Source organism: Sphaerodactylus townsendi, linkage group LG16 (genome assembly GCF_021028975.2).
Source record: "Sphaerodactylus townsendi isolate TG3544 linkage group LG16, MPM_Stown_v2.3, whole genome shotgun sequence".
In the NCBI taxonomy this organism is placed as follows: domain Eukaryota; kingdom Metazoa; phylum Chordata; class Lepidosauria; order Squamata; family Sphaerodactylidae; genus Sphaerodactylus; species Sphaerodactylus townsendi.
In genome coordinates, this window is record NC_059440.1 from 271,107 (window position 1) to 294,011 (window position 22,905).

Genomic DNA, 22,905 nt, shown 5'->3' on the forward strand with positions numbered 1-22,905 from the left:
TTGGGGACAAGGAAACGGGAGCTATCAAGTTTGCCTTGTCTGCCTGGTGCCATTGGTTGGAAGGGGTGGACTAACCATAGGAATCTGGCGGTGCTTAGGGCACCTGGGAAGCTTTCCTCCAAGCAGCTCCGTTGGGCTGATTCCCCCACCCCCAGTTTCAACTTATCCCTGCATTTCCTCCTGGGGAAGTCTAATTGCCTGGCTGATGCCCTGTCTCGCTTGCCCAACCCCTCCCCGGGGTCATCTGCCCAATTCAGGACTGTGTTCTCCCCCTCCCAACTGGGCTTGGTGGTGACCACCTGCAGCCGGGCAGCCCTGCGTGCTGACCCCCCTGCCTTGCCCGCTTCGCTGGAGGGGGCTTTGAAGATGCCGGGTGCCCTTGAGGTGCCACAGGAGGAGGGAAGCGACCAGTTGATGAAATGGGGCAAGTTCTGGTGGAAAGGGGATAAACTCTACGTGCCCCCATGCACCCGCCTCCTGGCGCTTCAAGGGTCTCATGATATTAAGTCTGCCGGTCACTTTGGGTTTGTGAAGACATTGCATTTGGCCCGCAGGCAGTTTTGGTGCAGAACATTATGGGGGGACATGGAGGCTTATGTTAAGGGGTGCCCCACATGTGTAATGGCCAAGAGGGCGCAGGGGAAGGTGCCTGGCCTCCTACAGCCCCTACCAGCTCCCTCCGCCCCTGGAAAGTGATTTCCATGGATTTCCATGGTTTGGATGGTCGTGGACTTGTTCCTTGCACCTCCATGCCGACAACTAGCAAGCTGGCCCAGCTGTTTGTGACCCACATCTACAGGCTCCATGCCACCCCGACAAAATAATATTGAACAGAGGGGGCATGTTCATCTTGCAGTTCTGGCACCACTTCCTTAAGTTGCTTGGCACTGAGCAGGCCCTCTTTTCTGGGTTTCATGCAGCAACCGATGGCCAGAGTGAGAGGACGAATGCAACTTTGGAACAAATTTTGTGCTGATACATTAATTACCACCAAGACAATTGGGTAGACCTGCTCTCCTTCACCTAATTTGCATACAACAATGTGGTGCATAGTAGCATGGGAAAAAACCCCTTCGAAGTGGTGTCAGGCCAGTCGGCTAAGCCCTTCCCATTCTTGGCGGAGATGCAGCAGGGGCCGGTTGTGCTTCAGGAATGGGTGAGTCTATCCTGCAAGTGTGGGTGCCCATGCAAAAGGCACTAGAGAAGGCTAAACAGAAGCACAAGTGGCAGGCCAACAAGAAACGACACCCTTTCCCTTTTGCAGTGGGGGATTGGATGTATTTATCCACTAGGAACTTAAGGGGGCTGCAAGGTTATAGGAAGTTGGGGCGGAAATACATTGGACCTTTCCCCAGTGCTTAGAGTGATTCATAATGTGACAGCTGAGCTTCAACTGCCTAAGAACTTGAAATCCATCCACCCTGTCTTTCATTGCAGTCTCCTCAAGAAGGTGCCCCCTCGGACGAGAAAGATGTGCCAGTGTCGAGACAAGATATGCTGGACTTCACTGCACAAATAAAGAATTCCTTTAATGAATTTACAAAGACTGTGCAGGTAAATCTGACTGCACTAAATACAGAAATAAAAACTGTCTCAGAGAAGCTTTGTGACACTGTTGAAAAAATAAAAAATGGAGCAGAAAGCTGAGACAAACTCCAAACTCCAAACACCAAAGCAGCACTCAGACATGAATTAAAGAACACGAAAGGAACTGCAGACTATTTCAGCCAGAAAAATCAGCAATAGCAGAACACTTAATAAACCAACCTGGACACAGAATATTATTTGAAAACACAGAAATTCTGGACCACCCTGACAACCACTACATCAGACTACACAGAAAAGCCATTGAAATCCACAAGCACATGGACAATTTCAACAGGAAGGAAGAAACCATGAAAATGAACAGAATTTGGCTGCCAGTGTTGGAAAGCTCTAGAATCAAGACAGTGACTGATCATCTCCACACACACAGGACAACTATAGACTATAGCAATCTGGAACATCATTGTTTCTATCCAACAAAGGCGGCTGTATGCTCTCCTCGCTCCCTCGGAATACAACCAAGTTACAGAGCAAGAGCTAAATATCTCTCATCTCTGCTATCCATTAACCAACGTCGTGCATTCATGCTAGCACGCCTCAACATTTTTCCATCAGCGGAAACCTCAGGGAGATACCTCCAGATCCCTAAACACCAGAGACTATGCCGTTGCGGATGTGGATCTATAGAAACCATAACTCATATCCTTCTTGAATGCTGTCTTCACAGTAACCTGTGCATGATTTTAATTCACCCTTTGTTGCTTCCAAGACTTGAGTACTCCAAGTTCTAAACCACTCGCTTTCTGCTAAGTGACTGTAATCCATCGATCACCTTGGCAGTGGTTAAATTCTTGGAAAGCATTTTAAACACCCGTATTTAAATGTTTTAAAAGTTTTCTTTTTTAAATGGAAACATACTAATAATTTATATGCCATTAAAGGTTAAAATTGAAATCAAATTGAATTGACTATAGCAATCAAAGGAAATAAAGACCAGGATACTTCTATTCAGATCCATCCACCTATTGACCTTGCTATCTTCATTGTTACTCCCATGCTACAGACTTCTCTGTGACTCACATACCAGGCTACTCTATTCAGATCGCCTCACCTTTTGACCTCACAGTATATATACTCCACTTGCTTTCCATTCCTACCATCAGATCCTCTGAAGATGCCAGCCATAGATGCAGGCGAAACGTCAGGAGAGAATGCTGCTAGAACACGGCCCTACAGCCCGGAAGCCACACAGCACCCCAGTGATTCCGACCGTGAAAGCCTTCGACAATACAAACTCCAAAGAAATTGAACAGTCGAGATCAAAAATGAACTCTCATGGCAGGAAATTATTTAAAAATTGTTTCTGTAAACATAAATAGTTTGAACTCCAACTTCAAGAGGTACAAATTAGCCAGATTTGTAAGGAATGGGAAACTGGATATTATTTGCATTCAGGAGACCCATAAAAGACTGTTGGATATTAAGCCCTTAATAAAAATAACAGGTTGGAAGGTTATAGGGGAGTCAAGAGCACCAACAAAGAAAAATGGAGTGGCTATAATAGTGAAAAAGGATTTAAATATTCAACTGGAAGAGACTTTGACAGATCAGATTAGTAGATGGATAATAGTAAAGGGAAGAATTAATGAGGTACAAGTAACATTGATGAATATATATGCCCCTAATAGGAGACAGAAAAGTTTCAGGGGCTGCGTCAGCATAAACAATGCCGACACCCCCCCCGGTACGGTTCACATGAATGGTCCCGAGAGGGCGGCAAGTGGCCATTTTCCTACCTCTCTCCCCGAGTGAGGTTTACGGAAAACGGCGGCTTCGAGCCACTGCCGTGCGAATGGCAGCGGCTCGAAGGCACCTTCCCTCCCCCCATGTCCAGTCAACCTACCTGCTCTGTGGCCCTCCGGCGCATCACCGAGGCCTGGGGACATGCCCCCTCTGCCCTGCGACACCGGAGCAGTCACGCAGGGCAGGGAGGCGTGTCCCCTGGCCTCGGCGATGTGCCGGAGGGGCACAGAGCAGGTAGGTTGACGGGACGACGGCGCAACGCCGGGCCGTCATCCCGGTAGGTTCTGGGACTGTTCATGCAAACGGTCCCAGAGGGGTCGGGTCGGCGTCATGTATGCCGACCCAACCCCTACCGTGGCTGTGCGGAAACGGCCTCAGGGAGTGAGGTTCAGAATCAGCGTCTTTGTGCCGCTCAGGGGTTGCTGGCGCTGCTGTAATGCAGTGGCGGCAGCCGTGTGAACCCCTCTCCAGGGATACTGTTTTTAGCATCCCTGGGGCGCTCTTTCCCGCCCATGTGGAAAGAGCCCTACAAAAGCAGTTTAGAAGGATCCAGAAGGAATATCAAGGGCAGACATTGATAATGGGTGACTGTAATATGGATTTAAGAAACTATGAGGGGTTCAGTAATGGAACATACTAAATATGTATGAGGAGCTTAACATGCCACAACAACCAACCTATTATTCAAATAGATATAAAACATTACATAGATTATATATTAACAAAAAATTTGGATACTTTAAAAAGGATCAATATCCAAACTCATAGTGTGGATTTTTAACCATGCTCCACTGGTTGCTAAGTTCAGACTGGCAAAAGAAGAGAAGCAATTTAGATGGAGATATGACAATATAGTAATGAAAAATGGGAAGGAAAAGAAGGGATTACAAGAAAAAATAAAATACTATTTTTCAGAAAACAGAGGTACAGTAACAGGTGATGCTCTTTGGGATGCATCAAAGCCAGTTATAAGAGGATATTGTATTGACATACAAGCAAGATGGAAAAGGGCCATGAATAGAGAAAGAAAGGAATTAGTGGGAAAAAAATCAATGTGATTAGGGATAAACTTCAGACCCGCTTTAATATTACAGATAAAAATGAATTAAATGGTTTAAAAGCGGAATTAGAAGATTTAGATGAGACAGAGATGTGGAAAAAGGAAACTTGTGTTAAAAATCAATTTCAAAGAACAAACATGAAATCAATGAAACAACTTGCTAATTATTTTTTTAAAGGAAGGAAAAACAAAGGATAAAAGTAGAGATGAAAATAATGTATGAATAATAGATAATAAAGGGATTAGACAGAAATTTGAAGAATTCTATCAAAGGCCCCTTCCGCACGGGCGGAATACGGTGGCCTGGGGATGGCAAAAACGCCGTCCCCAGGAGCCGTTCGCACAGGGGGCGCAGCTGCTTCGCAGCCGTGCCGCCCTCGCTCTGCCCGAGTGGCACGAAGCCGCCGTTTTCCTACCTCGCTTGCCCAGCGAGGTTTTTGGCATACGAATGGCAGCAGCTCCACGGCGCCTTCCCTCCCCCCATGTCCGAGCGACCTACCTGTCCTGCGGCCCTCCGGCACGTCGCCGAGGCCTGGGGACACGCCCCCTCTGCCCTGTGACTCCGGAGCAGTTGCGCGGGGGGGCGTGTCCCCTGGCCTCGGCGACATGCTGGAAGGTTGCAGGACAGGTAGGTCAGCCTGACGACAGCGCAGCTCTGCACTGTCGTCCCGGGAGGTTCTGGGACCGTTCATGTGAACGGTCCCAGAGGGGTCGGGTCGGCCTCATCTACGTCGACCCGACCCCTTCCACCGCCATGTGGAAACAGCCAAAATGGATTCAAACTGGTAATATAGAAGAGAAACAGAATAAAGTTTTGACTCAGGAGGAAAGGGGACGTATTGAGGAAGAGATAATGTAGGATGAAATGGATTTGGTAATTATGCCTTCATTATTGGCAGCAACACCCTACCCTGGATGGCTAGAAAAGATTATATCAAAACTTAGACAGTGTGGTCTTGATCCAATGCAACTTTTGGAGATTGGAAGCAGCAGAGCAATGGGTATGGTCCACCAACGTCTTACTGACATTGAGATGCAAACAGATTTTCCCCGGCTACCTGTTCTATATAAACCACTAAAATCATGGATAGGTATTTCAGCTGCACCTTATCTATCTGTAATAACATCAGCAAGAAGCCGATGGGCTTTTTCTAGGGCTCGCTTCGATGCCTTCCCGTCAGCTAATCTGATGGGACGATGCCAAAATATTCCAAGGCACAGGAGAACCTGTGTGTGCGGCTCAGGGGAAGTAGACTCAATGTCACATATCTTACTGCATTGCAAGTTACATGAAGGTGAAAGGAAGCTGTTGATCCAACCATTGTTAACACATCATGTATATCCATTCATAGATAACTCAGATACGAATTCTGTAAGAATATTATTAGAAGATCGTGTTTCTGCCATTTCACAGAAGGTAGCTAAATTTTGTATACTGGTGCACAACAAGCGTAGTTCCTTATTAAAACAAAGAGCTGCACTGTGTGATGAGGACTGTCATAATGCCTGAAGCTAATGTTATTTATTAATAGATTTTATAATGGATTTTAATTTATATGATATTTTTGTATAAGTGGAGTGCTATGTATTCACATGTACTCTGATTTTAAACTATTGGCTGGCCAAAAGGCCGTAATAATAAATATATATGATTTGGTAATTAAAGAATTAAAAAATAATAAATCACCGGATTTGGATGGATTCACTGCAGAATATTATAAGGAAATGGCAGAAGTGTTAATTCCTGAATTACAAATATTATTTAACAATATATTACAGGAACAGAAAATACCAGACACTTGGAGAGAGACAGAAATCATAACAACTTTAAAACCTGGGTGAAAAATGACCAAGTGGAGTCATATAGACCAATAAGCCTATTAAATCAAGATTATAAAATTTTTGGAAAATTTTTGTCAAATAGAATAAAGAATGTATTACCTAAGATAATAGGACAAGACCAATATGGATTTGTGAGAGGTAGAGATATAAGTTCTCCATTACAGAAAGTATTAAATGTAATGGAACATGAGAAAAATAAAAAATATGCCATAATAAAGTTAGATGTATATAAAGTGTTTGATGCGGTAGGACATGATTACCGCTTTCAAACAATGACAAATTATGGGTTTGGGAATGGTTTAATAGGAGCATTAAAATAACTATATAGGGAAGGCAAAGCAAAGGTTAGAATAAATGAGGGATGGTCAGAAATGGTGAATATAGAAAGAGGTGTGAAACAAGGTTGCCCCTTATCGCCATCATTATTTGTGATGGCAATGGAATTTCTGGCAGATAGAATTTGGAATAATGGTAGAATTAAAGGATATAAGATGAATCAGGAAGATATAAGACTAAACTTATTTGCAGATGATATATTCTTAACAATGATTAACCTTGTAGATACATTGAGAGAATTAAAAATAATATTGAAGGATTTTCAAAAGTTTCAGGATTGATAGTAAATATGGAAAAACTGAAAATCATGGGTGTAAATATAAAAAAGAAATTATTGGAAAAGGAATTAGTGAAGAAGAAAAGAATCTATAACAAAGAAAATATCAGCACTAAAATGTGTGTTATGCCAAAACTGTTTTATTTATTCTGTACTCTTCCAATTGAGATTAAAAAGAAACAGTTTGAGGAATCGGATAGGAAACTTAAATTATGGGTGTTTAATCAAAAAAGACCAAGAGTAATGAAAAAAATTATTTATATGATAAAGAAATATATGGGCTGGGGTATCCTGAAATTACAATAATATTATGAGGCATTTCAAATAAACAGTCGGATGGGAATAAATGAAGATAAAGGTGACAGATGAGTTAAATTTGAAAATGTGATAAATGAGAATGTTGGTAGATTTGGGATATTTATAAATTATTCAAAAATAGAAAGGCAAAAGTTAATAGGGCCACGGAAGGTGTTGCTGGAAATATGGGAGAAATGGAAAAAATATGGATGCCAGGCATACTGGATGTGGCACCAATAGAGAGCATGGTCGTAAAGGAAGGAGGAAATATGATAAGAAGCTTAAAGAGGAAAGGAATAAAAATAGTAGCAAATTTGTATGATGAAAGAGGAGAAATAAATTTAGAAAAATTTATAGAGCTAGGAGAAACTGAGAATTGGTTGGTGTTGACAGGCATATGGGAGAAGATTAAGGTTTCAAGAATAAAAGGAGATAGCATGATGGGAAACTGCATTAAAAAGTATGATAAGACGAAAGGGAAAATTTTAGGGGATCTGTATAAATATATGGTGGGGGATAAAAACTTCATGAGCAGAGTTATGATGGAAAAATGGGAACAAGATGGAGTAACAGATCAAGAATATATGGTAAAAATATTGGATAATGTAAATACTATAAAAATAGAGAAATATGCAGAACTAGAAAAGAAACTGATATTAAAATGGTACAGAACCCCCAAACAGTTGTCATATATGATAAAGGGATTAAGTCCAAAATGTTGGCATTGTGGTTGGCATTGATAAGTAACTGGCCTTGTTCTACTTCAAGGCTGTTCTGAAAAGAAACAAAATAAAGACTTGTTACAAAGAATTACAATTTACATGTGAAACTAAATTCCAAAACATGAAAATACTTACAAAGGCAGGTCAAGGTTTTTCAAAAGTACAATAGTGCTTATAATCTACAAAAAATAAGTAAATAGTTATAGCACTGTCCTCTTTGGTATTTTGGTATTTTCCTTCCTTTTTTAAAGCAATAATTAAATTGTCACTGGTTGAACACTATAACTATGACTATTTACTTAGGCCGTTTCCGCACGGCCAATTAACGACGGCCTGGGGGCGGTAAAAACACCGGCCCCAGGCCGCCGTTCGCACAGGCGCCGCTGTTGCAATGCAGCAGCGGCGACCTGGATGCGCTTCCCTCCCCCCAGGGTGGCCTCAGGCCGCCCTAAACAACAACCCTTTAAAGGGTTGTTGTTGGGGAGGAAGCATCTTCCCGGCGGCGCGGTGCGAACCGCGCCGCTGGGAAGACGCTGTCTCCCGTCCCCGCCCCACTCACGGTGTCCTCGTCATCGCCTGCTGGGCGTCGCAGCCCCGCCCACACTGTCCTCCGACCTCCAGGGGTCGGAGGGCAGCGTGGGTGGGGCTGCGACGCCCAGCAGGCGACGACGAGGACACCGTGAGTGGGGCGGGGACGGGGGAAGAGGCGGCTCCGTGCGGAGCCGCCTGCCGCCTGCCGGCCTCCGCTTCGCCCGTTCATGCGAACGGGCTTGCGCCCCCACGCCGCCCGCACTCTTGGCGGCGTGGGGGCGCAAGGAGGCCGTGCGGAAACGGCCTTATATACCTTAAGGTTACAGTTTGGTTCAACCCATAAAGCCCCCACTCTTGCATTCCCCCAATATCAGCATGAGAAAGACAGAGAAAGACAGTACTACAGATTTATTGTTTTGGGAAAGGCGAGTTACTCCTTGTGAAAGAACAATAAGAGATACTCGGTAAGCTCTATTGAACTAGTTATATGCAAACAAAGGAAAGAGGCTCCATGGCCTTGGGGTGGCGGAGATGGCATGCCCAGCTGTTGCTGGTCTGGATACATGTTCTCTGGCAAGCCGATAATTACGCGGCCTGACTTTCTGCTCCCTCTAAGGCCCTCTCACACTCGGCCGGTCAGGGTGCGCCTTGTGGAAAGCCTTTATTAAATGGGGTGTGCACATGTGTGAATGGGAAACCCATTTGTTAAACCCAGGGGACAAGTTAGTCCAGGCCACCAAGTATTGGAGATGGCCACAGTGCAGGAGGGAGTCCAGGATGTTGGTGACTTCGCAGTGGAGTTCGTGGTGGAGATCTGTCCTTTTTCTTCCTGAATACGACCGGGGGGCCCATGTGCGAGGTGGCGGTGCATATGAAACATCATGCCAGGTTTTAAGCCTTGGCAGGGCTTATGGAGTAAACTCTGCCTTTTGGTAACTTGGCCCCAGGGATCAGTTCAATTTTACAGTCAGTCTACCTATGCGGGCGTAACTTATCGCATTCCTTTTCTTTTAACACTTGGCGCAAATCACTGTAGGTGGCCGGAATGGAGAGTGAGCTGTCGCCCTGGGCCACCAGAGGGCGCAAGGGGGTGCGCTCCACTGCCAGGCTGCCGACCGGCTCTTTATGATCCTGCTCCAGGTGGCTCCCACAGGGAGAGTCCTTCCACCAGATCTCTGGGTCATGCCGGGAGATCCATGACATGCCCAAGATAACAGGGTTGCGTCCCAATTTAGCCACTATAAATTGTCTCTTTTCCCAATGAGGGCCACATTTAACCAGCATTGGCTCAGTCTTGTGGGTGGAATGGGACCCAGCTATGGGGCTCCCGTCCATCTGCTCAAACTTCATGGGGGTTTTGAGTCACTTAAGTTTCAACCTAGCCCTTCTGCCACTGTGGGGTGCATCAAACACTTCGAGCACCCAGAATCAAGGAGGGTCCCCACAGCTACCCGGGTCTGTCGGAGGGGATTGGACAGGGCTAGGGGAACAGTTAGGGGTGCAGAAGAGTCACTCACCCATTGTACAGTGCCTGGTGGGTCGACCTGGCCTTTGGCATGATTTAGGCCAGGTCGTTGTCGTTTCCTGACGGCTCACTGCTTTCTCCGGTATCCAATTTTTCTGGGAGGCTCTCCTCATCAGATGAGGGTACCTCTTCCAGGGCTAGGGATACCCTAGGAGAGGGCTGACGCTTTGCGGTCTTGGCGGTCCCCATCTTCTTTGGTCTGGGTCCAGCGGACTTGCTTGGAGCTTGAGCGCACTGCTTCTCTGGGCAGGTCACGATCAGGTGGCTGGCTTCTCCACAATGCAGGCATAGTCCAAGGCAGCGACGCCAGGCATAGATGGTTTCTCTGGAACTCTGGGAGCCTCGGTTTGCCACCCCGGGGACCTTGGCAGCTGGACGATGGGGGCTTGACCATCTGCAGTGCTTGGCCCACTGGACCTCTTTCAGGCATCCCTCAGCATCCCTAGCCAGGCAAATCCAACCCATGAGGGTGTTGGGGTCCTCAGACACCAGGGCCCATTACAGGATCTTAGGGTTCAGGCCATTCTTGAACATGTGGATGAAGATCCTTTTGGGCCAGTTTCGTAGGCAGCTGGCCACTTGGCGGAATTTGGCCCCATAGTTGGCCACCAAGCGGGTCCCCTGCTTAAGGCGTTGCAGGCGGGCCTGTGCTTTTTCCTTGAGGAAGGGATCCTCAAAGCGGCAGCAGAGGGAGACCATGAAGCGATCCAGGTCACAAAGCTCCGGGGCATCCTCTTCGAACAGCCCCACTAGCCAGGCAGCTTCTTCGCCCTCGAGGAGAGCTCCAATGTCGTACACTCTCTCAGCATTGTTGGCATACTCATCATCCATCATTCTCATGTAGGCCCCCACTTGCCCCAGGAAGTAGGGCAGGTTCTCGGGGTCCCCGTCAAAGGTTGCCTTCAACTCTTTTCTCCTCCTCGATATCAGGGTTGGAGGTGCCGGCAACCCTGGAACTGGGGCCCCACTGGCGGGCGCCACACCAGCAGCAGTGCCACCATCGCCGGTGCCTGCTGGGGCCACAGCTTATGCCGGAGGGTTTTGGAGGGTCAGGTCGGTGATCTGGCATTGCATGGCCCTCATCTCTTGGTGCATCTGGTCATGCCTCTGCTGCATGGTGTCCCTCTCTTGCTGGAGGGCCTCGGCCTCACAATGCCATCTCACTGCCTCGACCACGCTTGAATTGTAGACCCATCGATCGTTGGCCCTGAGGTTACCCTCTCGCTCCCTCTCCTAATGCCAGGCATGGCCCGCCATTCCCAGCCAGGAATCCCGGCACCCTGGGGTGTGGCTGATGCAGTCCCATCCATATCCCCCAGCCAGGGTCTCAATTCCGTGGTCCGGGGCTGGTGTGAAAACGTCCTGTATCGGGGGCCCTTGGGGATCCCCGCCAGTAGCTCCATCGTTGCTGTCCAACCCACTGTCAGAGGAGATGGCTTGGTTCCCTTTCTGTCCAGCCATACTGCGAGTAGGTCTGGGTGAAGAAAAGGGATCCAGTGGCAGATTCAGCTAAATGAAAGGGTCTGGTACTCCAGTCAATGACAAGACTCAGGAAAGGTTCAAGAGCTTTAATCAGAAATGTGTCAGCCCAAGGGCCAGGTAGCTGAATCTAAGATTCCAACTCCCTGGCCCTAGTATATACCTTAAGGTTACAGTTTGGTTCAACCCATAAAGCCCCCACCTTTCATTCCCCTAATATCAGCATGAGAAAGACAAAGACAGTATTACAGAGTCATTGTTTTGGAAAAGATGAGCTACTCCCTGTGAAAGAAAGATAAGAAGTACTTGGTAAGCTCTACTGAGCTAGTTACATGCGAACACTTCTCACCTCTACTGAGCTAGTTACATGCGACACTTCTCACCTGCCATTTCTCATATGACCACCATCTACCATCATACCTACCCTGTCTTGTAAGAACTGGGATCCCCTGCCCCAACATATCCACTCCTATGCCCTCACAGTCCCCTCCCATCACAACCTAGGGCTATTTGACCTATAGTCAGTATTGCCCCACTCAACCACTAATCTACTACAAACTAAACCTTGAAGCTAACCCACAGCTAAAAATTAACCACCCAGCCTAGCCATTAATACTACTGACAACCTAAAGCTAGCCTAATCTACAATACCAACCATACCATCCATCTACTAACTAATAATAAATAGTGCTAACAGTCTCAGAAAAGGGGGAATCAATAGTCCTGGTCAATAGGGGTCAGTAGTCCCCATGCTCTGACCACCATGAGACTACCGTCACCCCCCAGTGCCACCCAGTGATGATAATCTGCACACCAAAGAGAGGTGCAGTGATGTTCCGTGATCTGGGAAGAAATATGACATTGATGTTACTCCACCCCTGAAACAAACAAGGTGCCCTAAGAGGGTGGGATGGGGGAGTTACTGCCACTAGCTCCCACTGCAGAGCAACATTCACACACCCTCTAAATCCCAGCTTCCTTGGCCCTCAAACCACCAGTAGGCCGGGGTCAAATAAGGCGCCAATGTTTGGGGGATCACAGGTTGCTGTAGAGCCCAGATGGACAAAAGGGGGGCAGGGACCTCTGTCACTAGTCCCAAGCACTCCCGAAGGGCTTCTCCTCTGACCAGTCAGCCTCAATTCCAGGCACAATTGTCACAACCCTCACATATGGTTTAAAGAATACAGGAGGCACAGCCAACTCACTTCCCAAGACTCCACTCGTCACACGTTGTGGGCCAAAGATTGTATCTTTGGTACCTGCTCAATATAAACAAAGCTGTGGGGTTTTTTCCCCCAGCAGTATGACCTTGTACCTATTTAACCTTCAGATAATGCCTAGATCATTATGGACTGGTGGTTGCTATAGAAATATCTGAACTTTGAACTATAGCTTTAAGTTGAACTGAAAACTGAATTGTTGGCACTGTAATTAATATGGAGGTTAAAGAGGGACATCTTGTGGTTGAATACAATGTTTACAAAGAATGTTTCATTCCAAGATGATGCATTAAAGTCTAGCTTAACAGTTAATAGAGAAATGGGAATTATTTAAATGTGAAACAGAGCAAAAACTAAAAGATTTAAATCAGAAGATGGTAAAGATTAAAAAGGAGTTAACCAGTCAAACTAAAAAATTGGAAGTCTCCTTAAATCAAGCAGTGAAAGTTACTAGTGACTGGGTTGAAAAAATGAGAGGAAAATAAACACTTCAAAGCAAGTTTTGGAAAAGTAAATGGATGGTATTGCTGTATTGAATTTAAGAAAGAAGAGTTATTCCTTAGAATTAGGGTGATGCCTGAGCCCCTTGGAGAAAATACAAGTCAAAGGATTATTATTTAGTTGATTTATTATTTTACTGTATTGTTGAAGACTTTCACGGCCGGATTCAACTTTTTGTGGTGGGTTTTCTGGGCTGTGTGACCATGGTCTGGTGGATCTTGTTCTGGTGGATCTTGTTGAGGCACAAGATCCACCAGACCACTGCCACACGGCCCAGAAAACCCACCACAACCAGTATTACTCTACTCTCCACCACCATGGTAGGCTCAGAACAGCTTACACGTACACAGTGCATCTAGTATTTACAATAAGTATACAACTGTAAAAAGTTAACAATCAAGGGTAAAGCAAAACAAAACTCCCCCAACCCCATAATAACATACAACCCCAAGTATACTAGGAGGAAAGGAAAGGGGAGGGAGGAGAAAGGGAGGCCAGTTCAGATGGACCCCATTGCTGCCCTCAACTGTAGGTGAAATGGAACATCTCTGCCTGGCAGGCCTTGTGAAACTGAGATGAGTTCTGCTTTGCCCTGATTTCATTTGACAGAGCATTCCACCAGGCTGGGGGCAAGGCCAAAAAAGCCCTGACCCTTGTGGAGGACAGCAGGACACTTTTTGGGCTAGTGATCAGCAACAAGTTTTTATTAGCAGATCACAGTTCTCTCAGAGGCACATTGGGAGAGGCACTTTAAATGTTAAAACTAGAACCTTGAATCAGTTACAGAACTCCACTTGAAGCCAATGCAACTGATAGAACACTGGCCAAATGTGAGCCCGCCACAGTGTTCCTGTAAGGACCCATGCAGCTGCATTTTGGACCAACTGGAGCTTCTGGATCAAACCCAAGAGCAACCTTGCTGGGACCGACAGAACAGATATATAAGAGACCGCTCTGGGAAGTAGAAGTTGCAGAAGCAACATCACTGAAAGCTTGACAGCTTCTTGCCACAGACTGGATGGCCTGACCTGACCTATCTTCAACCCTTGACTGCCTCCATCCAGACTTACTTGGAACTTGTTCCTCCAGACTCCCTCTCCCTCTCTTGTGTCTGTGCCTTCTAGCAACTGTAACCTGACTTCCTATGAGCCCAGCAGACCAGGACAGTGTTGCTCCTGACAATTAGTTGCTAGGGCAACCACAGCACAGCAAACTGGGATTCAGCTGGTTTGCACCAGGTCGCAAAAACCAGTGCCTATTTTTTGTAGAGTTCGATGAACCAACTGTTAAATCAATTCCACCATTTGGGTTTCCTCACAAGTTGAGGATTTCAGGGTTGAGACCACATGCACACCCAACTGTTTGGCCTTTGTCCTCACTCCAGCCAGCACTGGCGAGCTGGAACACCTGCGTGCTGGTGGGCATGGCTTGCTGGCTGCTGCTTGAGGAGCTCCACGGCAGGGGGGGTGCACACTAAGCAGGCACTGGAGCTGAGGAGCGGGAAGCAGCTGGCGTTCACAAGGTGCTCCAGGGTACCACACACAGCCCCAGCAGCCTTGCAAGCTACAGCACACATCTGCACCCTGTGAGCCCTCTATTCTGCCCTCCAGTCAGGCTGCAGCAGGTGTGCCCATCTAGCCCCACACCAGATTCCTCTCTCCCACTGTGCCCTGCCAGGCAAGCCCTCCCTGCCGTCCCTTCACCCCCAGCAAGCCCGCAGGTCCTTCCCTGTCTCCCTTCCACCCCATGAGAAAGCCCAGACCCTGCCACCTGTAACGAACAGACTGAGTCCAGATCAAAATAACTTCAAACAGTTCTTTATCCACTGGCTTAGACAGATCCGTAGGCAAAGCAGGAGAACTCTGGAGCCCCAGAGTTCAATCAGTAGTATAAAACCAGACTAGCATCCCACCCATACATAGATACCCAAAACAAAAGGATTTCACACAGAAAGAAGGAAAGAATTCACACAGAAAGTAACACTCTTAATGATAACACACAAGCACGCATATCTCATCACAGCACAAAATCCGGGCTATACGCCAAAATTCAAGTTGGCACTTGAATGAATTGTAACCAAGGTCAATTACACAGAGCACTTGACACTCTGCCTCCCTTAAGATCCTCCCCTCCCAGGCTTGTCAGGAAACATCTTGTGAAACGCTGTCACCAGCCTGGGGGCGTGCACATCAGTAGCGTTCACCCATTGATCATGCCCTGCTGGAAACCCCACCCATGAAACAAGATATTGCAACCGGTTATGATGCATTCTGGAATCAAGAATAGCATCGATTTTGTAGTGCTTCATGCCATCAATCAGAACCAGAGGAGAATGATCTTGGGGGCCGGGCCAAGCATCGAAAGCAGGAGCCCACTTGAGCAAACTAGAATGAAAAACAGGATGAATTTTGCTGAGTGATGTAGGCAACTCCAACCGAGCAGTCACATTATTGATAACCTGTACAATCCTAAAAGGTCCAATGAATTTAAGTCCCAATTTAGAGTATTTGTGAATATCTCTTAAGTTCTTGGTAGACATATGCACCCAATCATCAACTTTCAACTGGAAGGGCTGGTGGTGTTTATCGGCATGTTTCTTCTGGGTATCCTTAGCCTTCTGAAGGGCAATGAGAATAGGATCCCACCCTTCCACAATGGCTTGAATCCAGGACTGTAATTCCGGTGGTTGCACTGGTTCCTGTCTCAAAAAAGGGAGGGGTTTAGCAGAATAGCCAGAGACCACTTAGCAGAATAGCCAGAGACCACTTCAAATGGAGTTTTTTGGTGCTACTATGAACAGCATTATTATAGGTGTATTCCCCATATGGCAATAGTTCCGCCCAATTATCTTGATGATAATTAGAATAGCATCTCAAATATTGTTCCAGAGTCTGGTTTGTATGTTCAGATTGGCCATCAGATTGGGCATGATATGGAGAAGATAAGACTGACTCCACCCCCAATAAGGCCAAGAACAATTTCCAAAACTTTGACACAAATTGGGGCCCCCGATCCAATATAATTTTATTGAGGCTGAATGCAGATGATAGATATGCTGAATAAACAACTTGGCCATTTTCGGGGCTGAAGGAATGGTGTAACATGGAATAAAATGAGCCTGCTTAGAAAACAAGTCCACAACCATTCAAATGACAGTGTTCCCTTGGCTTACAGGTAGATCTGAAATAAAATCCATAGAAATAATTCGCCAAGGACGGTCGGTCACTGGGATCAGTTGGAGGAGTCCATAGGGCATACCAGACGATGACTTAGCCTCAGCCGAAGCAACTGCAAAGTTTTGAGAAAGCTGAAATGACCAGCAGACTTAGAATCGTGGCCATAACGAATAACCTCATTGCGCAAAGGGGGTGGGACGTACAAACAGTTCCCCTTTCTCCACAGACCGTCTAAGAGGGAGAGGGATGGCCCTCCCTCCTCCACAGAGACCTCCTCCAAACCAGCCATATGGAAGCCATCGAGTAGAGAAGAAGGCAGGTTGGGCTGGGAGGATCCAGGCAGGACTGAAGTCACCAGGGGTGGAGGAGATGGTGTAACAACAGGTGGGGAAGCCAGTTGAAGGTGGGCTTGAGCACAAGTGACAGCCATCTCCAATTGGGATGGCATCAGAACAGTACGAGGGGTGGAGCTAAGGGAGGAGTCGTTATTCGACCCTTCAGGCAAGTGAGAAAGAGCATCAGCCAGCTGATTGGTTTTACCAGGGAAATAATGAACAGTAAAATTGAACTGAGAAAAGAAAACAGCCCACCGAAGCTGTTTAGCAAACATTTTACCAGGGATAGATAAAGCCACCAGATTTTTATGATCAGTCCAAACTTGGAAAGGATGAGCCGCACTCTCCAGCCAATGCCGCCAAGTAACCAGGGCTTGTTTAATAGCTCCAGTTTCTTTATCCCCCACAGTGCAATTTAGTTCAGGACCAGAAAACTTTTTGGATAGATAACGCCTGTGCGCTGAATCACGTTTTCGACTCCAAAAGTCTTATTCAGTGCATATCACCATTCATATCAGCATATCAGCATTCATTGAGAAATATCAAATTCTAACAACTGCATCAATGACCTGAAAGTATATGCTAACAATGATTATATCAATAATCTTAATAAATATTACAATAAATATTACAGTAAATATTACAATAAGTATTAATTTCCATGTGCAATTATTATATCTATAATTTGTTAAAAATTTCAATAAATACCAATAATTTACATTATGCCCAATAAACCTATAAGTTGCAAACATATATTACGAATACAACCCATTAATATCAAGAATGTCTATTAAGAAACAATCTTACCAAGATCATCAAATTAGGTTTGAAGTTGGCACTAGAATGGATGGGAACCAAGGTCAATTACACAGAGCACTTGACACCACCCCCACCCTAGTTTACACCTTCCCACTCTCCCACCACCCAAGCTTCATTTTCTAATCTTCCCCCACCCCTACCCTCACTTTGCCTCCCTCCCCACTCAATACTAACTCCCAACCCTTCCCAACCTCATATTCACCTACCAACCCCGCAGCCACTTTCCACAGAAGGATTGGAAATGTCAGCTGGTAGTTAGAAGGAAGGGGAGAAACCATGGAGAGGAATGGGTATGCTTTTCTGGAGCCCCTTGATTTGTGCAAGCCCTTAACCATGCTATGGTCTACTCTGAAATTAAATAGACATTTTTTTCCTTTCACAACGCATGAGATTATATTATGGGATGGAATCATGTGTGGAGTTATCCATGTTGTGTTAACTAATGGGCTCAGAAAAATAAGTAGAACCGAATCAAGTGGCAGGGGCAGGATCAAAAGTTCCTGGCTGCTTTCTACCTTCTAATGCACCCACTGGTGGAAAAGGGGGGCTTTCAAAGGTGAACCCAGGCCTGATGGGGGAGGGGGCTGGCTTCTCTCATTTTGGTATCATCCATGGAAGTCTGAAGCTGCAGGGAGAAGATCTGTTAGCTAAGCTGGACTAAAGCTCTGATCCTTTCCTTTTTCTAGCCTGAACATTAGCAATTGGATGCCTGTTTGCTAAAGCTGGATCCTGTATGATGGAGAGTTTCCTAATTCTGTTTGTCTCCTATTTTGTTTTAATGCTGATCTTTCTCCCCAAGAGCATGTCATGTTTGGTTCTTGCTTTCTCCATTTTATCCTCAAAGCCTGTGAGGTAGGTTATGCTGGCTGGTTGAGAATGAATGGCTCAAGATCCTGTAGTGATTTTCATGGTAGTTGGGGATTTGAACCACTGTCTTCCTACACTTACGAAACACTATGCTGCACTGCCTGTCCTGCCTCTGGCCTTGCCAAGGATGAGAAATTCAAAATGATCGGTTGTATGGTTAACAATACATTTCCCATCTGGAAAACCATCCCTTGTTATGTGCTGAGCTTAGATTCTTCCAAATTCAGGTCCAATGATAATGAGATGCCTCTATTCTACTAATCAGCCTTTTGTGGCAGTACCCCATCACCCAAGTGCCACTGACCAGACATGAGAGAATTGGAAGTAGGATAATCTTGGTGGAGACAGGTGTGGGCTTTGCTGAGCATGCTTGAAAGCGTCATTTATTGTAGAAGCTCTAGGATTGTAGTTTCATTGGGATTGTAGTTTCAATTCATTGGGATGCCTGAAAGAAATCAAGCTCTTCCAAAAGAAAACCGGTTAGGGGATAAGCTGTGAGTGTATGAGGACCTTGCAACCAAATATATATTTGTTGACTGTACCAATTATGCTCTTCTGATCACCACTTTTTTATTATTTCTCAATCAAGCATTGTCTACTTAGCACTGTTTCATAATAAAGGAATCATCTGAATACATAGTTGTGATATTGAGCAGTCCAGTGACATGTCACTAGGATTGCCTGAAAGCAGTTGGCAAGCAGGGGAGACATGCCTTCAGCTAGTCAGGTTTACATCATTTCCAGGCTTGCCTCTCTAGAATTTCCAGGGACTCCTAAAGATGTATGACATCACTTTTCATTTTCCCCCAGAAGTAATGTTAAGAAGGTCATTCTGAGGGCAGTTTTTAAACATTTTTTTCCCTCCCATGAGTCAGCAGGAGGTCTGTCATCATAACGGGAGACTAAGTGATCCTATTGAGATCACTTTCTACCTGATCCTTTTAACAGATGGTGTCAGAGATTGAACTGAGTTTCTTCTGCCCAGCAGATGTTCTACCACAGTGCCTCTCTGGGGTTTTAAAAACAAAACTACAGTAGATATTCACACAATTGAAAATGTCCTAAATGAATCAATATCCAGATAATATATTCTTATAAATAAAAAACCCCAACAAGAATGCTTCCAATTATTTAGTATCATTGATTTGCTGTATTTACTACTTTTACCCATTTCTATTAGTTCCCAAGGTTTAATTAACCATTCTGAGATGGAAGGTCAACAACCGTGATCCCTTCTTCATAGCACAAATAAAACATTTTGAGGATGTAAAAAGAAGCATTTTGGAGAGGAACTCTCCCATTCCCCTCCCCAAATCCTCAGAACATATTATTTCTGCTCAACCTGTTTGTTTTTTTAATACTAAATGCTCGTTTTTCTGAAGTTGGCTTAAAGTCATCTCCTGCTTGCTGTGCAGAGCTCAGGAGGCTACTACTTATTTCTCCCACCCAATCACACAGCTCTCACATTCAATTTCTCTCTTCCTTGCACCCACTATTTTCTGCCAGTTAACTCCTCCATGCATCTTGAGATTTGCTAAGCCCCAGGATGTTTGCTGGTGGCCACCTTTTTAGCTTATCAAAGTACATGTTTCAACTCAACATTTCCTGCCGATTCTGGAAATATATAGTTTTCTGAGGGGAGGGGGTATTTTCGATGAGGTGTCTTTGAAGAACACAAAAACACAATAGGAGAATTGCATTCTGATTCTCATATATTGTGTTTGTGTCTTCAAAGACATGTCACTGAAAATTTTACAAAACCTGGAAAATATTACTGGATCAGCAGGAAACACTGAGTTAAATCATGTATAAGTTAAAAGGGCAGCCACCAGCGAGGTCTACAGAGCAAATGTCCCAGGGCAACTTTAGCAAACGGTGGGCAAAATGGAGGAGTCAAGCAGCAGAAAATGGTGGTCTGAGGAAGGGAGAAACAAAAGCAGACGGGGGGAAAAACTCTGTGTCCCCTGACACTTTTCTTTGTTCTTGCTGTTCAAACAAAAAAATGAGAACATCTTATTTTGGTTGTGTGGGAAAGAGCAATGACAGCAATACTTGGCCACTGAAATCCTGTCAGTAGATACCAAATCAATGAGAGTAATCAGTGGACCTTCCAAGTATCCCCCCTTAAGGTTCCCCCCTTTTAAAAGAAAATGCTGCATTTCTGAAGGTATCCAATTTGATTTGAGCTGCAAGAATTATGTGAGGACTTCTTAAGAATGCCTTAACATTGAATTATGCTGCTGTTATAACTGAATTAATCATAAACTACCTTGTCCCCCAGTAGTCTTCATATAGATATAAACACATTTTCCTCCATTTAGGTGTTGGAAGTGAACCAGCAAAGTGATTATTTCTCAAGTTTTTCTTTCTTTCCAGGAGATGGTCAAGTTGATTTTGATGAATTCATGACAATCCTTGGACCAAAACTGGTGTCATCGGAAGGGCGGGATGGTTTTTTGGGAAACACAATTGACAGCATATTCTGGCAGGTAGGTGGTTAAGACTTAGAGAAAATTCTGTTTGGCAAACAGGCATAAGCATTTCAAAAAGCATGTTGCCTCTCTTTACTCTAGTGGATAACATAAGTTGTTTTGAGGTTAAGGAAGGACATTGAAAGTGCTTTTGTTGTTGTGGGGTGAAGCATATTGGCAGAATGACACTGAGGAAGTTACATTACTGAGCACAGAGAGTAGTTTTAAGCTTCTAGCTACATAGTTAACTGTAAAAAACTGAATCAGTGATCCAAATCAGACAATGTAATTTGATGGTTAAGAAGCCTTTATTGGTAGATACATGGGTAAGAGGAAAACAGCTAGTTGTGCTGGACCCTGTACACAGCCCCATTTCTCCTCCCCCGTCCCTAGCCCATAATACCATCTCAAGCAACAGAAGGCATGAAGAGCAGGAATATAAGATGAACCCAAGGTCAGAAGAATGATATAAAGATATTAGCTGTGAGAGGCTCTTCCCGGAGAAAACAAAAGTAACTGGGATGAGTCTGTGGAACTCCCCTCCCCCTGATGCTCTTCTGCTGGATGCCAGGCTCCAGCCTGACATTCTGCTCCCGTTAAGGTCTCCCCCCACCCCGCAGCCAGTCAGGTTAAGCATGGTAGAAGGCCTTTATTAATCCCGGGCCCTGCACATGACTGACAACCACCCATTCATCACAACCAGGTGGAAAATTAATCCCAAACACTAGGTCTTGCAAATGCTTTCTGTGGAGGTGGGAATCCAGGACAGCCTCCACTTCATGGTGCAATTTGCCATCCACTTGGAGTAGAAGTGGAGGATCTCTTCAGGGGTGCCACTTATCCAGGAGGGGTGCTTTCTTCAACAGGCTGCAATGAAACACAGGGTGAATTTTATGCAAGTTCTTCAGGAGATCTAGATGCACAGGTTCTTCATTGATTTTACGCATGACTTTAAAATATCTGACATATTTCTGTCCCAACTTAGGACACCCCTGAACCCCCCACAGGTTCTTTGTGGACAAATAGACCCATTCCCCCACCCCAGAGTCGTTGGCTTTTGTTTCTTGTCAGCTTGTGCGTGCCATGAAGGTGTCGGTGGCCACCTCCAATTCGTCCTGCTCCCGCATGCCTTCGATCACTCCCTGCTTGGGCACCTCTCCCAGATCCATATTGCCTATGCAGATGGAAGCTGCCCATATGGCCCCTGGTGCCACTGGCCAAATGAACAGGGACAAACAACAGCTGGGAGGAGAGCCAATGACAGATAGGGGGCGGACGAAGCATCAGGGCAGTCGCCTCGGCCAATTGTGCTGCTGAATGCTTGTGACATCGGGCCGACGCAGCTTCGCAGTGCGCAGCCGTGACAGGGCACAGCGTGACGCCGCTTCCGCAGCGCTTCTGTGCGAACCGCTACGGTTCTGCGAGGCCGTTTGCTCACACAGCTTCACCTGCCCATGCGAACAGTTCGCTGGGGATGCGCTGCTAACGACGTCATTGCAACGATCTTTTTGTATGTGCGGAAAGGGCCTATGAGTCAGATATAACCGGAATGGTTTTCTTACTGTCCCAATAAGAACTTTCAAGGGCTTAAGACAGGGCTGTCTACTTGCCCCAAAGCTATTCATTTTCTCACAATTGACTGACCCTATGTTTCATCCCCCTAAGCTGGCAAATCAACATATTTCAGCTCTGCTGTATGCTGATGATGCAGTCATCCTCTCGAGGACCCCTGTCGGCCTAAAAAGAGCTCTAAACAAATTTACTCATTACTGCCAGCAAGAACATCTAGTAATAACTTTCCAAAAAACTAAGATACTTGCATTTAGAAACCGCCCTAGTCACAGAAATTGGCAGCTTGTAGGAAACAAGATCGAACAGGTCCGCAGCTTCAAATATCTAGGGGTGGTTCTTCAGGCTTCGGGCTCCAAATTTGCCCATCATACTCAAATGGCAAATGTTAGCAAGAGGTCAGCAAATAGTATCCTAAAATTCTACCATGCAAGAGGAGGTTCCTATGTTCCAGCAGCCCTGAAACTGTTTAAAGTAAAAACAATTCCACAACTAATCTATGGATCCTTTCTAGGATCTTCTTCCTCCTC

General features: G+C 45.6%; 1 protein-coding gene across 1 annotated transcript in view; it reads left to right on the plus strand.

Moving 5' to 3' along the window:
- The window catches only part of CALN1 (calneuron 1), a 182,495-nt gene that overhangs the window by 110,189 nt on the left and 49,401 nt on the right, over window positions 1-22,905 (plus strand). The window contains exon 4 of the mRNA XM_048518765.1: window positions 20,712-20,824. Coding sequence (XP_048374722.1) covers window positions 20,712-20,824 — 113 coding nt within the window. The remainder of the gene's footprint in view (window positions 1-20,711; window positions 20,825-22,905) is intronic.